The following is a 14,920-nucleotide window of genomic DNA, read 5'->3' on the forward strand; positions in this document are numbered from 1 at the left end:
TCTCATAGACTGGCATTCCTTCAGGAAACTCTTTCATAGAAATAAGAATGCAATAACTCTTTTAGACCTCCAGGGGCTGCAGGACCTCCAGGGGCTTGCCTAACCCAATGGATTTGCTGCATCTTGCTTTGAAGACACTGGATGTAATTATTATTATTACTCCTTTTGTAATTTCTGTTTGATTGAAATAAATAAGAGTGCACCCCTTCTTCTTTAGTGGTTCTTGCCTTCTTATCACAGGAGTTCCAGAGATTTTGAGGTTCTGAGAATATTCACAGACTGGCAAAGAGGTGCCAATAATTGGTCTTCCATTGCAAAGTGACTGAAGAACAAGTATCCAAAGTGAGATGGGGATATAATATGTGGTTTTGCAGGGGTGCACTTAAGTTACATGAGGCCGCTTTGTTTCTGAAGCCAAGAGGGTGTGAAGTCTGGTCAGGGCCTGGATGCGGAACCACCTGGATGCCGCCTTTGGTTCCAGGATGGAAGAAAGGAGGGTTGGGAATATAATAAAAGAAAAGTATACATATCTGATCTGGGGCAGGGGGTGGTGGGAGATGACCAAGACAGGGTTGCCCCAAAAGTCCACAAACCCAGGAGGAAGTTCTCCCATGGAGGTGAAAAGATGCCCAAAATAATTTATTTTAAATTTTTATCCCACTCTTCCTCCCAAAGGAGCTCAGCGCAGCAAACATCAAAATGTTAAAAGCAATACCATTTAAAAGATTTGAATTATTAAAATTTAAAATAAGATAATTTAAAACAAATTAAATCAACCCAAAATAACTTTAAAAGAGTTGGAATACTCTTACAGTTGCGAACATAAGAGGAGCTTCCTGGATGGAAATGGCTAATGGCCCATGTGGTGCAGGCTCCTCACAGATGCCTCAATGCGTAGACCAGGTCAAGAGCAGAACATTGGGACTCTGATCAGGAGAGATTAGCAGCACCTTGTGTTCAGAAGCATGCTGCCTCCGTTACTCATTTTGGGGTTGCCATGGGCAGAATTACAGCTGGGCAATATCTGGTTTTCAACATCATGATATACCGCCAGGAAATCAATGTGGCCGCCCACAAAAAGGACCAGACTCTCTTTAATTTGAACTCTATACAAGAACAAAACCCGGCGGCCTGTTGGCCACGTTACCTTCAGACAATGGCTGAGATTAATCTACTCCCAATCAAGGAGGCCCAGTACACCGAAGAGTACACTACATCACCTCCAATAGGGAGAACCATCCCCAAGGTGAACTCACCAGGCTCTTGGGACAAACTGAGGTACCTAGATGAGGCAGAGTTAGGCCACAATCAGGTACCGGGAAAACACCTACAGAAAGAGATAACATACTTCATTTTTTTTTTTTTAATAAAGTTTTATTGCTTTTTTCCAGGGTAAAAGAAAGGTATATCATCCATAGCACATCAAAAGCAGTTTTACAGAAAAGAAAAGAAGTTATAAGAGAAAAAAAGAAAAGATTCACATTTTTCACATCCATTTTCATGATCGATCAGACTTCCCCACGTCCCCCATCCCCTGTTTTCTTTACAATAAAAATAAACAGCAAATTAATACCTTATTTCATATGTTTTTGTGTTTTCCTTTAGTTATATAGTCCACAATTTATACATTTCGAAATCTTAACTTAATTTTCAACATTTACCAAATTCAATACTGAAGCATGTTTTTCCAGAACATTTAGCAAATTCTCAACATTCATATAGCTTATAATATTTTTGTAAATAGTCCTTAAATTTCTTCCAGTCCTCTTCCACGGCGTCTTCTCCCAGGTCTCGGATTCTGGCTGTCATTTCAGCTAATTCCATATAGTCCATCAGCTGCAAGTGCCATTCTTCCAGCGTGGGTAACTCCTGTGCCTTCCAGTGTTTAGCTATAAGAATTCTTGCTGCTGTGGTTGCATATAGAAAGAAAGTTCTATCTTTTTTTAACACTCTCTGGCCCACAATGCCCAGGAGGAAGGCCTCTGGTTTCTTGTGAAAGGTGTATTTAAACACCTTTTTCAACTCGTTATAGATCATTTCCCAGAAGGCCTTCACCCTCGGGCATGCCCACCAGAGGTGAAAAAAGGTTCCCTCAGCTTCCTTACATTTCCAACATTTATTGTCAGACAAATGATATATCTTTGCAAGTTTGACTGGGGTCATGTACCACCTGTATACCATTTTCATGATGTTTTCCTTTAAGGCAGTACATGCCGTAAATTTCATACCGGTGGTCCATAACCTTTCCCAGTCTTCAGACATAATGTTGTACCCGATGTCTTGTGCCCATTTTATCATAGCTGATTTAACTATCTCATCTTGAGTGTTCCACTTAAGCAGCAAATTATACATTCTTGAAAGCACTTTCGTCTTAGGTTCAAGTAATTCTGTCTCTAATTTTGATTTTTCCACCTGGAAACCAATTTTTTTGTCTTTTTTAAAAGTCTCTAAAATTTGGGCATAATGAAACCAATCTCGCACCTTTCCTTTCAGTTTTTCGAAACTCTGCAACCTCCAAGTGTCACCATCTCTTTCAATTATCTCACAATATTTCAACCAGCCAGTCTCCATATTACGAAATTTTACGGCCTTAGCCTCTACCGGTGATAACCACCTCGGAGTCTTACTTTCGAATAAGTCTTTGTATTTAGTCCAGACAATAAGTAGAGCTTTCCTGACAATATGGTTTTTAAACAGTTTATGAGACTTTGCCTTGTCGTACCAGAGATATGCATGCCAACCAAAAGCATTGCTATGCCCTTCCAGATCTAGGACATCAGTGTTTTCTAACAAAAACCAATCTTTCAACCAGCAGAGGGATGCAGCTTCATAGTACAGTCTTAGGTCCGGCAGGGCAAACCCCCCTCTTTCCTTTGCATCTGTTAATATTTTAAATTTTATTCGGGGCTTTTTGCCCTGCCAGACAAACTTCGCAATGTCCCTCTGCCACTTTCCAAAACATTCCACTCTGTCCACGATCTGAAGGGTTTGAAACAGAAACAACATTCTTGGCAATACATTCATTTTGACTGCAGCTATTCTGCCCGACAAGGTAAGTCTCAGTCTCGACCATATTTCTAAATCCTTTTTGATTTCCGACCAACATTTTTCATAATTATCTTTAAACAAATTCAAATTTCTCCCAGTCAGGTTAACCCCCAGGTATTTCACTTTTGGAACAACATTTAATTCTGTTTCCTTCTGAAACCCATCTATTTCTGAAGGTGTCAAGTTTTTAGCCAAAACCTTGGTTTTTTGTTTGTTCAGCTTAAATCCCGCCACCCGACCAAATTCAGAAATTAGTTCTAAGGCTCTTTTTGTACTAGCTTCTGGCTCCTGTAATGTCAAAACCAGGTCATCTGCAAAGGCCTTCAATTTGTATTGTTTTTCCCCGACCTGTATTCCTTCCACCCGCTGGTCCTTCCTAATCATATTCAGCAACACCTCCAGGACAGAAATAAATAACAAGGGTGATAAGGGGCACCCCTGTCGTGTCCCTTTTTCAATTTTAAACTCCTCAGTCACCACGTTGTTTACTATCAATTTAGCTTTTTGCTCTGAATAGATTGCTTCAATACCATTTTGGAACGCCCTTCCCACTCCCATCCCTTCCAAATTTTTCTTCATAAATTTCCAAGATATGTTATCAAAGGCTTTCTCGGCATCTATAAATATCAAAGCTGCCTTCGTGTTCAAATTTGTCTGTAATAACTCCAAAACATCAATGATATTCCTAGTGTTGTCAGACATATGCCTGCCAGGGAGAAAGCCTGCTTGGTCTTTATGAATTACTTCATTCAAGACTTTTTTCAATCTGTTTGCCAAAATGTTAGTAAAAATTTTGTAATCCACATTTAGGAGTGAGATAGGGCGATAATTCCTGAGTTGAGTCTTTTCAGATTCCAATTTAGGAATCAAGGTGATGAATGCCTCTTTCCACGATTCGGGTGCCCCCTTTCCTTCCATAATTTGGTTACATACCTCCATTAATGGCTGAACCAAATATTCCTTCAATGTCTTGTAGTATTTGGAGGTAAGCCCATCTGGACCTGGAGATTTGCCTAATTGCATGTTCTGAATGGCACTTTCAATCTCCTGTTGTGTTATTTTGTAATTCAGGGCTGTTTGCTTGTCTTGTGTTAATTTTTGGAGGCCATAACTTCCTAGAAAATTATCTATCTCAGTCTCCACTTGGGGTCCTTGAGTAAACAATTTTCTAAAGTATCTCTGGAAGCACTTTCTAATATCTTCTGGTTTCTGAATACATTCTCCCTCAACCTCTAGATTGGTAACAAAGTTCAACTTTTGTCTCTTTTTCAGCTGCCATGCCAGCAGCTTCCCACATTTATTTGCCGATTCGAATGATCTTTGTTTCATTTGTTTAATTTTCCATTCAACTTCTTGATTTATCAATTTTGCATATTGTGCTTGATGGAATTTTATTTCTCTTAAAACTTCTTTTGATTTTGGGTTTAGTCTCAACTTTTTCTCGCCATCTCTTATCTTCTCCAAGATCTTATCCTTTTTACCATTCCAGAGTTTTTTCTTGATAGAGTTCTGCTGTATCAGAAATCCTCTCATCACAGCTTTACTTGCGTCCCAGATTGTTTTCTTTTCCACCAAAGTATTCAAATTTATTTCGAAATAATCTTTCAGCGTTTTTTGGGCCTTCTTCACAATCTCCTGATCTCTAAACAAATAGTCATTCATTCTCCATCTGAAGGATCCAGCTGGTGCCAGTCTTAAATCTATTTTCAAGGCGTTGTGGTCAGAGCAAGTTTTAGGGCAGATCTCGACTTTTTTTGTCTTAGGTGCCAGTCCTCTAGATGTCCAAATCTGGTCGATTCTTGTCCACGAAAGATGGGCCTCAGAGAAAAAAGTTCCCTCTTTACCTAGAGGGTTCTTTGTTCTCCAGATGTCAATCAAATCCATATTGTCTGTAAGTTCAAAAAAAGTCTTTGGGAGTCTGCCATCTTTGGTCAAGTTCTGATTTTGAGACTTATCCATATGTGTGGAGACAACTCCATTCATATCACCCATCAGGATGATGTTAGTATAGTCAATATAGTCCAACATTGTCTCATGTAGCTTCTTATAAAATTCCGATTTCCCATCGTTTGGTGCATAAATTCCTACAATCAAAAATTTCTCTCCTTGTGCTTGAATTTCAATCGCCAAAATTCTTCCTTGTTCATCTTTAAAGATCAATTTTGGTGCTAGAGTCTCCTTTGCATAAATCACTACTCCTCTTTTTTTTACCTTATCTGATGAGATAAATTCTTGGCCTAGTCTCTTGTTAATTAGTACTCTCCTATGGAGCCTAGTCACATGCGTTTCTTGAAGGCAAATAATGTCTAATTGTTCTTTTCTCAAAATATGAAAAATCTTTTTCCTTCTTTCGGGAGAATTTGCGCCATTAATGTTCCAACTGAGAAGCTGTAGAGACATCTTGGACTAATTATTTACCTGCTGGGGTGTCTCCTTTTTCGTTTTTGTCTGGAGGTGGAACCGGATTCAATCCAGGCGGAGGAGGTGGCCAGGCACCTGCTATTCCTTTCCGAAGGTCTTCCCCGTGGTCGTTTAGGAACTTTTCTTGCTCCTCTGCTGTTCTGATTCTTACCCTCACCCCTTTCAAGGTAAAAGATAATCCTTGAGGGAATTCCCACCTGTATGGGATTGTGTTGTTTCTCAGTAAGCTTGCTAGGTCTTTATATGTGGCTCTTAAGTCCAGAAGTTGTTTTGGTATATCTCTAAAAATTTCTGCCTTTTTTCCCTGGATCACCAATGGATTTTTAAAATGCAAGCCGAGTATGGTTTCTTTTTCTTGCCTAGATCTGAAAATGATCAGGCAATCTCTTGGTTTATCCTTCTTAGCCACTCTTCCTAGTCTGAAAGCGGTGACAATTTTAAAGTCTTTTTCCTCTGCCACACCCCAGAATTTGGATAATTCTGTTGTCAAAAATCCAATCAAATCCTCCTTTTCTGATTCTGGAATGTTTCTAATTCTGAGGTTATTTTCCCTATTTTTCAGCTCTGCAAGGGACAGGTACACTTGTTGTTCAGTCACCTGTCTACTCAGTGGTCTGACTTCGCCTCTTAATTCCTCTATCCTCTTTTTATTTTCGTCTGCTTTTGTATTTGCTTCCTGTGCCAGTTTCCGATTTTCTGTTGCAGTCTTTTCAATATTATCTATGGCCTGAGAGTTTTTAGAAACTTGGTCTGTCAATTTGTTAATTGAGGCTGTTACCTGGTCAAGTTTAGCAGCTTGTTCATCAAACCTAAGTGCTTGTTCATCCGCTTTCTTGTTCAGTGCTGCCAACTGCTCCAATATTTCTTTAGATACAGAGTCTATCCCTCCAGCAGCCATCTCTCCAAGAGTAGGCTGTATAGCTTGTCCTTCCTGCAGGCCTGTCACAATTGGGACAGATGATCTGCGTGGCTGCACAGGCAGAGTTAATTGCAAAAGTTCAGTTTGTTTTGCTTTTTTTCTTTCTGCAGCCCTTGTTTTTGCTGTGCCACTCATTCCACAGCTGTCCCAGTATCAAGGTCAAATTGTAAATCCCATGGGAAAATTAATTCCAGAAAAAATAAACATCCGGGCAGGAAAATTCCAAGACTAGTAGCAGTTCTCAGATACTATTAAATCCACAATCCAGCAGGGGGAGCTCCCTGAAAATTAGGGAGAAGGATAGGAAATTTCCACCAAAAGTTCCCTTTACACACAAAAGAAAAATATTATCCAAAACAAGGGGGGGAGCCCCTCTCCTTAAGCTTAAACTGCAGAGAATAAAAGTTCTTTACCAAGGTGCTTGCAACAGTTCCTTTTCCCGGTTACAAAGTAGCCCAATGTTACTTCTAACTTTGTCTACAGTTACTGCAGACCGATGTTACTTGTATCCAGTCAGACCGAGAACAGGGTTTCAAAAATTTGTAATCCACAAGGTAAAAGAAAGAGGAACATAAGTTTGTCACTTATAAAACTGTTATGTCCTTTCTTTAACTTTTAATCAATCAAGGTCGAATTTGCAGATAAATTCCAACTCTTTTAAGATTCTTTTCAGCGCTTCAGCTTTAAAGGGGCTTTGCTCAATACTTTAAACAGAGCCGGGAGACTGACTTCCTTTTTAGCGTCTCCCGCTTTCAGCCAAATTTCTCCAAGTTTAGTTCGTACAAAGCTTCAAATTTCCTACTCACGAGTAAGTTGTTTCAGTTCGATTGTTGAAGGAAGAAAGGTCAGCGCTGATCAGCAGCAGCCGCGCGGCTTCACTTCCGCGGAAAGAGCGATGGATCCACAGCACCGCTACCCCCTTCACGTTCCGAAACCCCTTACGGGGTCCCTTCTGCGTTTCGGAGGTCGCTCCTGGTGCCCGCCGAATCCCACGGCCACTGGCTCACTCTACCAGTGGTTTTTCTTCATGGGTCGTCGCTGTGCCGCAGCGCACGACCCTTTTCCGCGGAGCCCCTCTTCAGCAACTGAAGAGGACCGCCATTGCTGAGCGCGCCGCCTCCGGAAGTGAGATAACATACTTCAAAGGCCCGGTGACCACTAATGTCAGTATTCAACACTTACCAGCCGAAGCTATAGAACATTTGGCCAGTTCGCCATGCCCGGAAAACAATGGGCCGGCTCATAAAAGAGTAATCCCTAAAAGTTCCTTGGGAAATAATTGACAAAGATCAGACCAGAGGCAAACACCAGCCGGCTCCCTATCTCCGCGGAAATTCGACACCATTAGAAACAAACAGGCTCAATCCTTACCTACAAACCAAGCAAAAGCAGTTCTTTCCCTGAAAGGCGCACCCAACCCACCCCAGAGCCTTAAAATTGTCTCCTGGAATGTTAACGGCTGGGCGACAAAGCAAATGGATCCTGAGGCAATAAACTTTATCTCTTCTTTTGACATTGTGTGCCTCCAAGAGACCTGGTCCCAACAAAGTATCACTCTCCCATATTATTGTTCCTTTAGCTCCTGTGCTCGCAAACTAGCTAACAGGGGTCGCCCTCAAGGTGGCCTCGCCTGTCTTATCTCAACCAGCTTATCCCTCACTATCTGCGAGGAACTTAAATCTTCCCCTTACTTTCTCACTATAAAGATCCACCTTCCAAAGACCAAAAGCCCATGGTTGATAACTACAGTATATCTGCCTCCAGCAATTAATGATTCCGACCGTAATGAAAGGTGGTCTGAACTTTCGTCATGGCTTCATGACCTTCAAACAACTAACCCAGGACTTCCTCAAATCCTCTTAGGTGACTTTAATGCAAGAATAGGTTCCAACGACGATGCTATATTATCTTCCGCAGCACTTCTGGACAATCCCCTGCAGCACCCCTGGGGATATAGATGCTCTCTTGATCCCATAACAAATGCGTCGGGGAGGCTGATGGCCCAATTGGCCATCGAAAACGATCTTTGCATCGCAAATGGCAACGTCACTCCCTTGTCCTCGCAGCAGTTAACATGCATCTCTTCCCGGGGGACCAGTGTTGTCGACTACATTCTATTGACGCCGGAGCTATTCTCAATTTCTACAAAAATGGAAGTGGCTGAATATTTTGGTGGTGACCACCTTCCATTGACTTTAATGTTAAGCCTAATAGAGCCATTCTCAGTCCCCTCGAACTATAGTTCCACCGTACAAAGCTACCCTGTATATAAAACAAAGAAATGGACAAGCCTCAGCTCCTCTCTTGCCCTGGACATACAAAAATCACTTGATATGCCTACAGTTCTTTCTGACTCAATTCCGCCCGCTGACCAATACCGGAAATTAATTGATGCTTTTTCAACAACTTACATAACCATTACCTCGCCTACCCACCAACGCTTTTTCTCCGAATCACCCTGGTTTGACAAGGAATGTAAAGTCCTAAGAAGGCGAATTAGGAAAATGGTCAGAATCATCAAATTTTCCAACGACCCCCAAACCCATGCAGAGCTTCTAGTTACTAAAAGAACATACAGAAACATGATTCATTGCAAGAAACAGCAACACATCCTTGAGGCTTGGTCCACTCTTCGTTCAGCTGTAGAGAGGCATGACTCCCGCTCCTTTTGGCGCTTAGTTAGGCCTTCGGCACCACCCAATTCAGCTATCCTGATTTCCGCTGACGAATGGATCGCTTATTATTCGGCCAGTTTCGCTTCTCCAAATAATCTTACAGATCACCTTCAATCCCCGTCGGACCTCTGTTCCCGTTCTCCTAGCTCCACCTCCTCAGTAAATTTTACCTCAACCCGCATCTTCAACATCATAATGTCCATGCGTAGGAATAAGGCCCCCGGCCCAGACATGGTCCCGTTGGACCTTTTCCTGACTGATCCTCTTTGGTGGAGTGAACAGCTGACTTCTGTATTCACCGCTATCTCCTCCGCCTTAGACATCCCCGACTCCTGGAGAGAAGCTACAATAGTCCCGATTTTCAAAGGCGGCCAGCCAAACATCCCTAGGAACTATCGCCCCATCAGCTTACTATCTATTCCGGGGAAAATATTTGCCGCTGTCTTACTGGAAGAACTTCTTTCATGGGTCCATGAGAGAAACATTCTACCGCCAGAACAGATTGGCTTCCGGAAGTCAGCATCAACCATGGACCACTGTCTAACTCTTTATCACCTTGCCAGTAAATACACTGCACCAAGGCAAGGCCACCTGTTTGCCGCTTTCATGGACCTGGAGGCCGCCTTTGATTCCATTCCTAGACAGAGATTATGGTCCAAACTTGCCCATTTGGGAATTGATCCACACCTCCTTTCCCTAATTATTTCCCTTTATTCAAACACCACAGCTCGCGTTCGAATTGGTCCCAACGGCTACCTTACCACCCCATTCCCAACGGCCAGGGGCGTCCGACAAGGTTGTCTCTTGGCCCCTTTACTGTTTAATCTTTATCTTCATGACGCCCTTTCCCCTTTGAAGCTAGCAACTAAGTACCCTCCTCACTTAGCAGGCCACCCCGTTGCTTCCCTCTTCTATGCGGATGATGCTGTCATCTTATCCAGAACAGCTGCGGACCTAGCAAATGCAGTTAATGCATTTATCGCCTATTGTAAGGTGGAAGCTCTTAATATTAATTATAAAAAATCGAAAGTTCTCCACTTCACTCGTTCCCGCAAACTCAAGCTGGAGCCGCTTAAGATCACAGGTGGCTACTTAGAAAAGGTAAAAGCCTTTAAATATCTAGGCTTAATATTTACTTATAATCTCTCCTGGACCACCCATCTACAATCTGCCTCTCTTGCTGCAACTACAACCTCTAATGCCATTGTCCGATTTTATCACCAGAAGGGCGGCAAACACCTTCCAGCAGCAATTCAAATGTTTAATGCCAAAGTTGTCCCTAAACTATTATATGGCTGCGAAGTATGGACTACAGCAATATCAGGTAACTTGGATCGCCCACTTCACATGTTTCTGAGATCTCTTTCCGGCGTCCCAAGATGTGTCTCAGGTGCAGCCTTACGTCTTGAGTTCGCCCAGCCCTCAATTGTAAAACGAGCATGGAGTCGAGCCATTTCCTACAGCTCCCACCTACTACCATCGGATGCTCGAATTAGAGGGGGTTTCTCCAATCTGATCCTAAGAGATACTCATAATTCTCCTTGGAAAACTACAATTAATCTCAAATTCCGCTCTCTTTTCAATTTGAACCGCAAAACTGTTTTTAATTTAGAGTGTATAAGCCCGGCAGCCCTACCTCTAATCAAAAAGAAGCTGCAGCAACTTGACTTCTCTAACACAGCTTCCCATGCAAGAGGGCCGTGTTCAGGCTTAGCCCTAGCTATTCCACCCCCTGAAGGGATCCCTCTATACTGCTTTACAATTCCTTCGGAGGCTAAACGAAGGGCCTTTACCTGTGCCCGTCTCAACTGTTTTCCTACAGCAGTTCTGTCGGGTCGTTACTCCAGAGTTCCCAGCGCAAATAGAACATGCTCCTGCAATGACACGGTTCTGGAGACTATGGAACATGTAATGCTCTTCTGTCCCAACTGGACAGATGAAAGATCTCGGTTCCTAACTCCTCTCGTGAACAAGCTTCATCTCCCAATCCAGCCTTGGATAGTGTCCCTTCTTCTGCAGGATTCTGACCGTTGGATTACCGAGATGACAGCTAATTTCCTGCTTAGTGTGATGAAGAGGAAAGCGGCACCAACTCCTTCCTCAATACCACAGATGTAGTCGATACGCCGCACAATCGAACCTGTTTTTTGTATTCTCTGTCACTCAATGTTTTAAATCTCCCGTTACCTTTGTTATCCCTATTTTCTCAAAGTATTCGCCCAGAACGGCATACACTTTTATCTCCCCACCCCCATTTTATGTTGTTATTTCTATGTATATTATGCTATGGCCGCATGGCTAATGCAATAAAATCATTACAAGAAGAATATACCGCCAGCTAAACATTGCAATATATTGATATATCACAATGTCAGAAATAAGGATGGAGCTATGTAGAGACATCAGCTGGCTTCACGGTTTTTCCTGCATTTTCGGATACCACACACTCCAGGCAGCTCCCAACAGAATATTAACAACACAATAAAATATCAAACATTAAAAACTTCCCTAAACAGGGCAGCCTTCAGATGTCTCCTAAAAGTCAGATAGTAGTTTATTTCCTTGACATCTGATGGGAAGGTGTTCCACAGGGCGGGCACCACTACCGAGAAGGCCCTTTGCCTGGTTCCCTGTAACCTCGCTTCTCGCAGGGAGGAAACTGCCAGAAGGCCCTCGGAGCTGGACCTCAGCGTCCAGGCGGAACAATGGGAGTGGAGATGCTCCTTCAAGTATACTGGGCCAAGGCCCTTTATGTCAGAAATACATTGCTAGGTCAAAAATTATGAAATTGATATGATAGGGACTTCAAAATGGTTTTCAGATGGTATATCACCCAGCCCTAGACAGCACCTGTCAGCTATCCAACGCCTGGGTTAACAGGAATGTCTTTCAGCGTCTCCAGAAAGTGAATAAATGGATTTGTCTTTTGGTAATTTTGTTGTAGCTAAAGGTTCTGAGTTCCATCTTTGGCGTCTCCAGTTAGGGCTGAGATGAGGTTTCCTGTCTGTAACCCTGGAGGCCTCTGCCAGTCAGTGGACAACACTGAGCTAGATGGCCTCACTCTGTACAAGGCAGAGTGTTCTCACCTTGAAAACAAGACCTTCTCTTGCTGAGGAAACTGGCAGCCATTTGGCAGGCCAATGTGTCCCTCAAGCACTCAGATCTTGTGTAGGTCCAGCCCCGGACTAGTGGGGCTCCCTTTGGCCTCTTGTGTTCCCATACCCTAGAAGAAGCACCATTCTGCAGCCCCCAGAGACACAAAATTTCAAACTTCAAAGAGTTGTCACACGTACACATTTTATTTTACAAAACACCGCTTTCAGGCCATCATAGTCCTGGACGATCAACAGGAAGAGACCAAAAGTGCCTTAAGATATTTTTACAACATACTCAGAAACACTAAGACATACGGGACCAAGAGACAGGATTGGGAAAGAAGCCAGACTCCTTATTTAAGCAACTCAAGATGAAATCCTTACCTAGGAGTAAGCCCTATTGAACTCAGTAGGGCTTCTGAGCGGAAGGCTACTTGGAAAGCAGCTTTGGGAGGGGGGCTTCAAAAATGGGAGTTTGGGGACAAGATTTTCAAAGTCACAGCTTAAGTTCTCTTGGGGCAAATACTGATACTCCAAATTGCCTGTTACAGTGGTGCCCCGCAAGACGAACGCCTCGCAAGACGGAAAACTCGCTAGACGAAAGAGTTTTCCGTTTTGGAGGTGCTTCGCAAAACGAATTTCCTATGGGCTTGCTTTGCAAGACGACAATGTCTTGCGAGTTCCTGCGGGGTTTTTTTCCTCCCCCCCTTTTTCTAAGCCGCTAAGCCGCTTATCAGCTGATCCGATCAGCCGATAAGCCGCTAATAGCGCTAATCTGCTAATCCTTCAATGGGCTTGCTTCGCAAGACAAAAAAACCGCTAGATGAAGAGAATCACAGAACGGATTCTTTTTGTCTTGCGAGGCACCACTGTATTTAACAGCTGCATAGTGATTACAAGGGGTGCTACACAGTCCTTTTTGCACCCCACTTCATTGCTCTCCAAAGTGGGGCTCACACCCACTTTTCTTGCTAAGCCAGAGTTTCTGCACTCGGAAAGGATCAGCCAATTAGGTGAGTCTCCTAGTAGCCCCATCATGGCAGGGCTTTGGGGCTGTGGCCCAAGGTCCCACTCAGCAGAAGGCAAAGAGACCCCCTTCTAAACGCAGTTATGCCACACACATGACCACCTCGAGAGGGGGACCCCAGAAGACCATTCATCCTGGGCGGAAGTCACTCAGCCTGGCTCCTTTGCACCAGGCGGTAATAGGGACCCCTCCGGCTCATCAGCTCAGAGTGCGTCCCCTCCTCCACAACCTCCCCACCCTCCAGGACGACGATCCTGTTCGCGTTTTCCACCGTCTGCATCCGGTGAGCGATCACCAGCACCGCCCTGGCCTGGCCGCTCATCAGTGACTGCTGGATCTGGGGGAAGAAGCCAGAAACCCCCTCTTAGATTTATTTTATTTATTTATTAGGTTTCTATCCCAGCCCTCCTCCAAGAAGCTCAAGGTGACGTATATGGGGCTCTTCCTCACAACCCTGCGAGGTAGCCTAGGCTGAGAGGCAGGGGTGGGCTCAAGGTCACCCAGTGAGCTTCAAGGCTGAGTGGGGATTTGAACCCGCGTCCCAGTCTAACACACTAACCACTGGCTGTGTGTGTGTGTGTGTGTGTGTGTGTGTGTGTGTGTGTGTGAAAGAGAACAAGTCAGAGAAAGACAGTGATTGAGAGATGTTTGTAAGCATTATGGATCATTATGGATCTTCCTGTGTTTTCCCACACAAGGATATAGAGCTTGGAGTGCTCTACGTTGTTGTTGTTGTTGTTGTTGTTGTTGTTGTTGTTGTTGTTGTTATTATTATTATTATTATTATTATTATTATTATTACCCTGCCCATGTTAGGTAGCCTAGCATTTGGGTGTCAGAATAGTGTGTAGTCCAGGATACACACTAATCATCATAATCATAAAAATTTATTATTTATACCCTGCCCATCCAGCTGGGTTTCCCCAGCCACTCTGGGCGGCTCCCAACAGAATATTAAAAACACAATTGTCAGGGGTTCAGGAGCAGAGGCGAGGGCAAGGGAGGAAACAGAGAGCGAGGGGGAGGAGTCCGAAGAAAAGATCAGTGACGACGACGACCCGAGATCTCCGAGCCTGTCCAGTGAATCAGAAGATTCACAGAAAGGAGCGCCAGTGGCCAGAGCAAGGGGGGAGCTTAGGGGGACACCCCAGGAAGAAGGGTCCAGAGAGGGTTCAGAGGGCAGCAGTTGGAAATCGGGGCCAGCGTCACCAACAGAGCGCAGTGGGGAGGAAAGGCGCCAGGTATCGAGCTCTGGCAGCTCGCAGCAGGGGGGAGGGCATGAGTCAGGAGTGGCCACACCTCCATCGGAGAGCGAAGAAACGGTCAAGCGGAAAGTGGAAGGTTGGGCGCGCGCGCCAAGTTCAAATGCACCGGAAGGCGGCGCAGTAAGCAGCCCGGAAAGGGAGCCAGGTCCTAAAGCCCGACGCAAGGAGACAGGAGGGTCCGGGGGGTCAGCGTCAGAAGAGTCCAGGAAGGAAGAGACCACGGGGGGCAGAGGGACCCAGAGAAGAACGGTCAGGCGGAAAAGGTGGAGTAAGGCTAGGGTATTAAGTTGGTGTACAGGGGGCGGAGACTCAGACGGAGCTTCGCCGGTCTAGCTTATAAGACGTAGAGCTGCACGCGGCAGCTTGAGAATGGAAACTGTAACTCAATAAAGACTTTTATAAAGTGAATGCTGGCTAGCGTGATCCTCTGTGAGCTAGGATCTGGAAGCAGCTCTGACAACAATAAAACA

The 14,920-nt window shown here is 44.2% G+C and overlaps 1 protein-coding gene and 1 long non-coding RNA gene across 2 annotated transcripts in view; both read right to left on the bottom strand.

Annotated features, from left to right (window-relative positions):
- The window catches only part of LOC308581259, a 30,024-nt gene extending 28,966 nt beyond the window's left edge, over positions 1 to 1,058 (bottom strand). The window contains exon 1 of the long non-coding RNA XR_014004896.1: positions 392 to 1,058. This is a non-coding gene — a long non-coding RNA (uncharacterized lncRNA). The remainder of the gene's footprint in view (positions 1 to 391) is intronic.
- Positions 1,059 to 13,031: 11,973 nt separating this feature from the next.
- TAP2 (transporter 2, ATP binding cassette subfamily B member) overlaps positions 13,032 to 14,920 on the bottom strand; it is a 64,550-nt gene continuing 62,661 nt past the window's right edge. Inside the window, exon 12 of the mRNA XM_081182238.1 lies at positions 13,032 to 13,522. Within this exon, the coding sequence (XP_081038364.1) occupies positions 13,331 to 13,522 (192 nt within the window). The 3' untranslated portion in view covers positions 13,032 to 13,330. The remainder of the gene's footprint in view (positions 13,523 to 14,920) is intronic.

The sequence above is a fragment of the Podarcis bocagei genome (assembly GCF_964188305.1).
Source record: "Podarcis bocagei genome assembly, chromosome: 2".
In the NCBI taxonomy this organism is placed as follows: domain Eukaryota; kingdom Metazoa; phylum Chordata; class Lepidosauria; order Squamata; family Lacertidae; genus Podarcis; species Podarcis bocagei.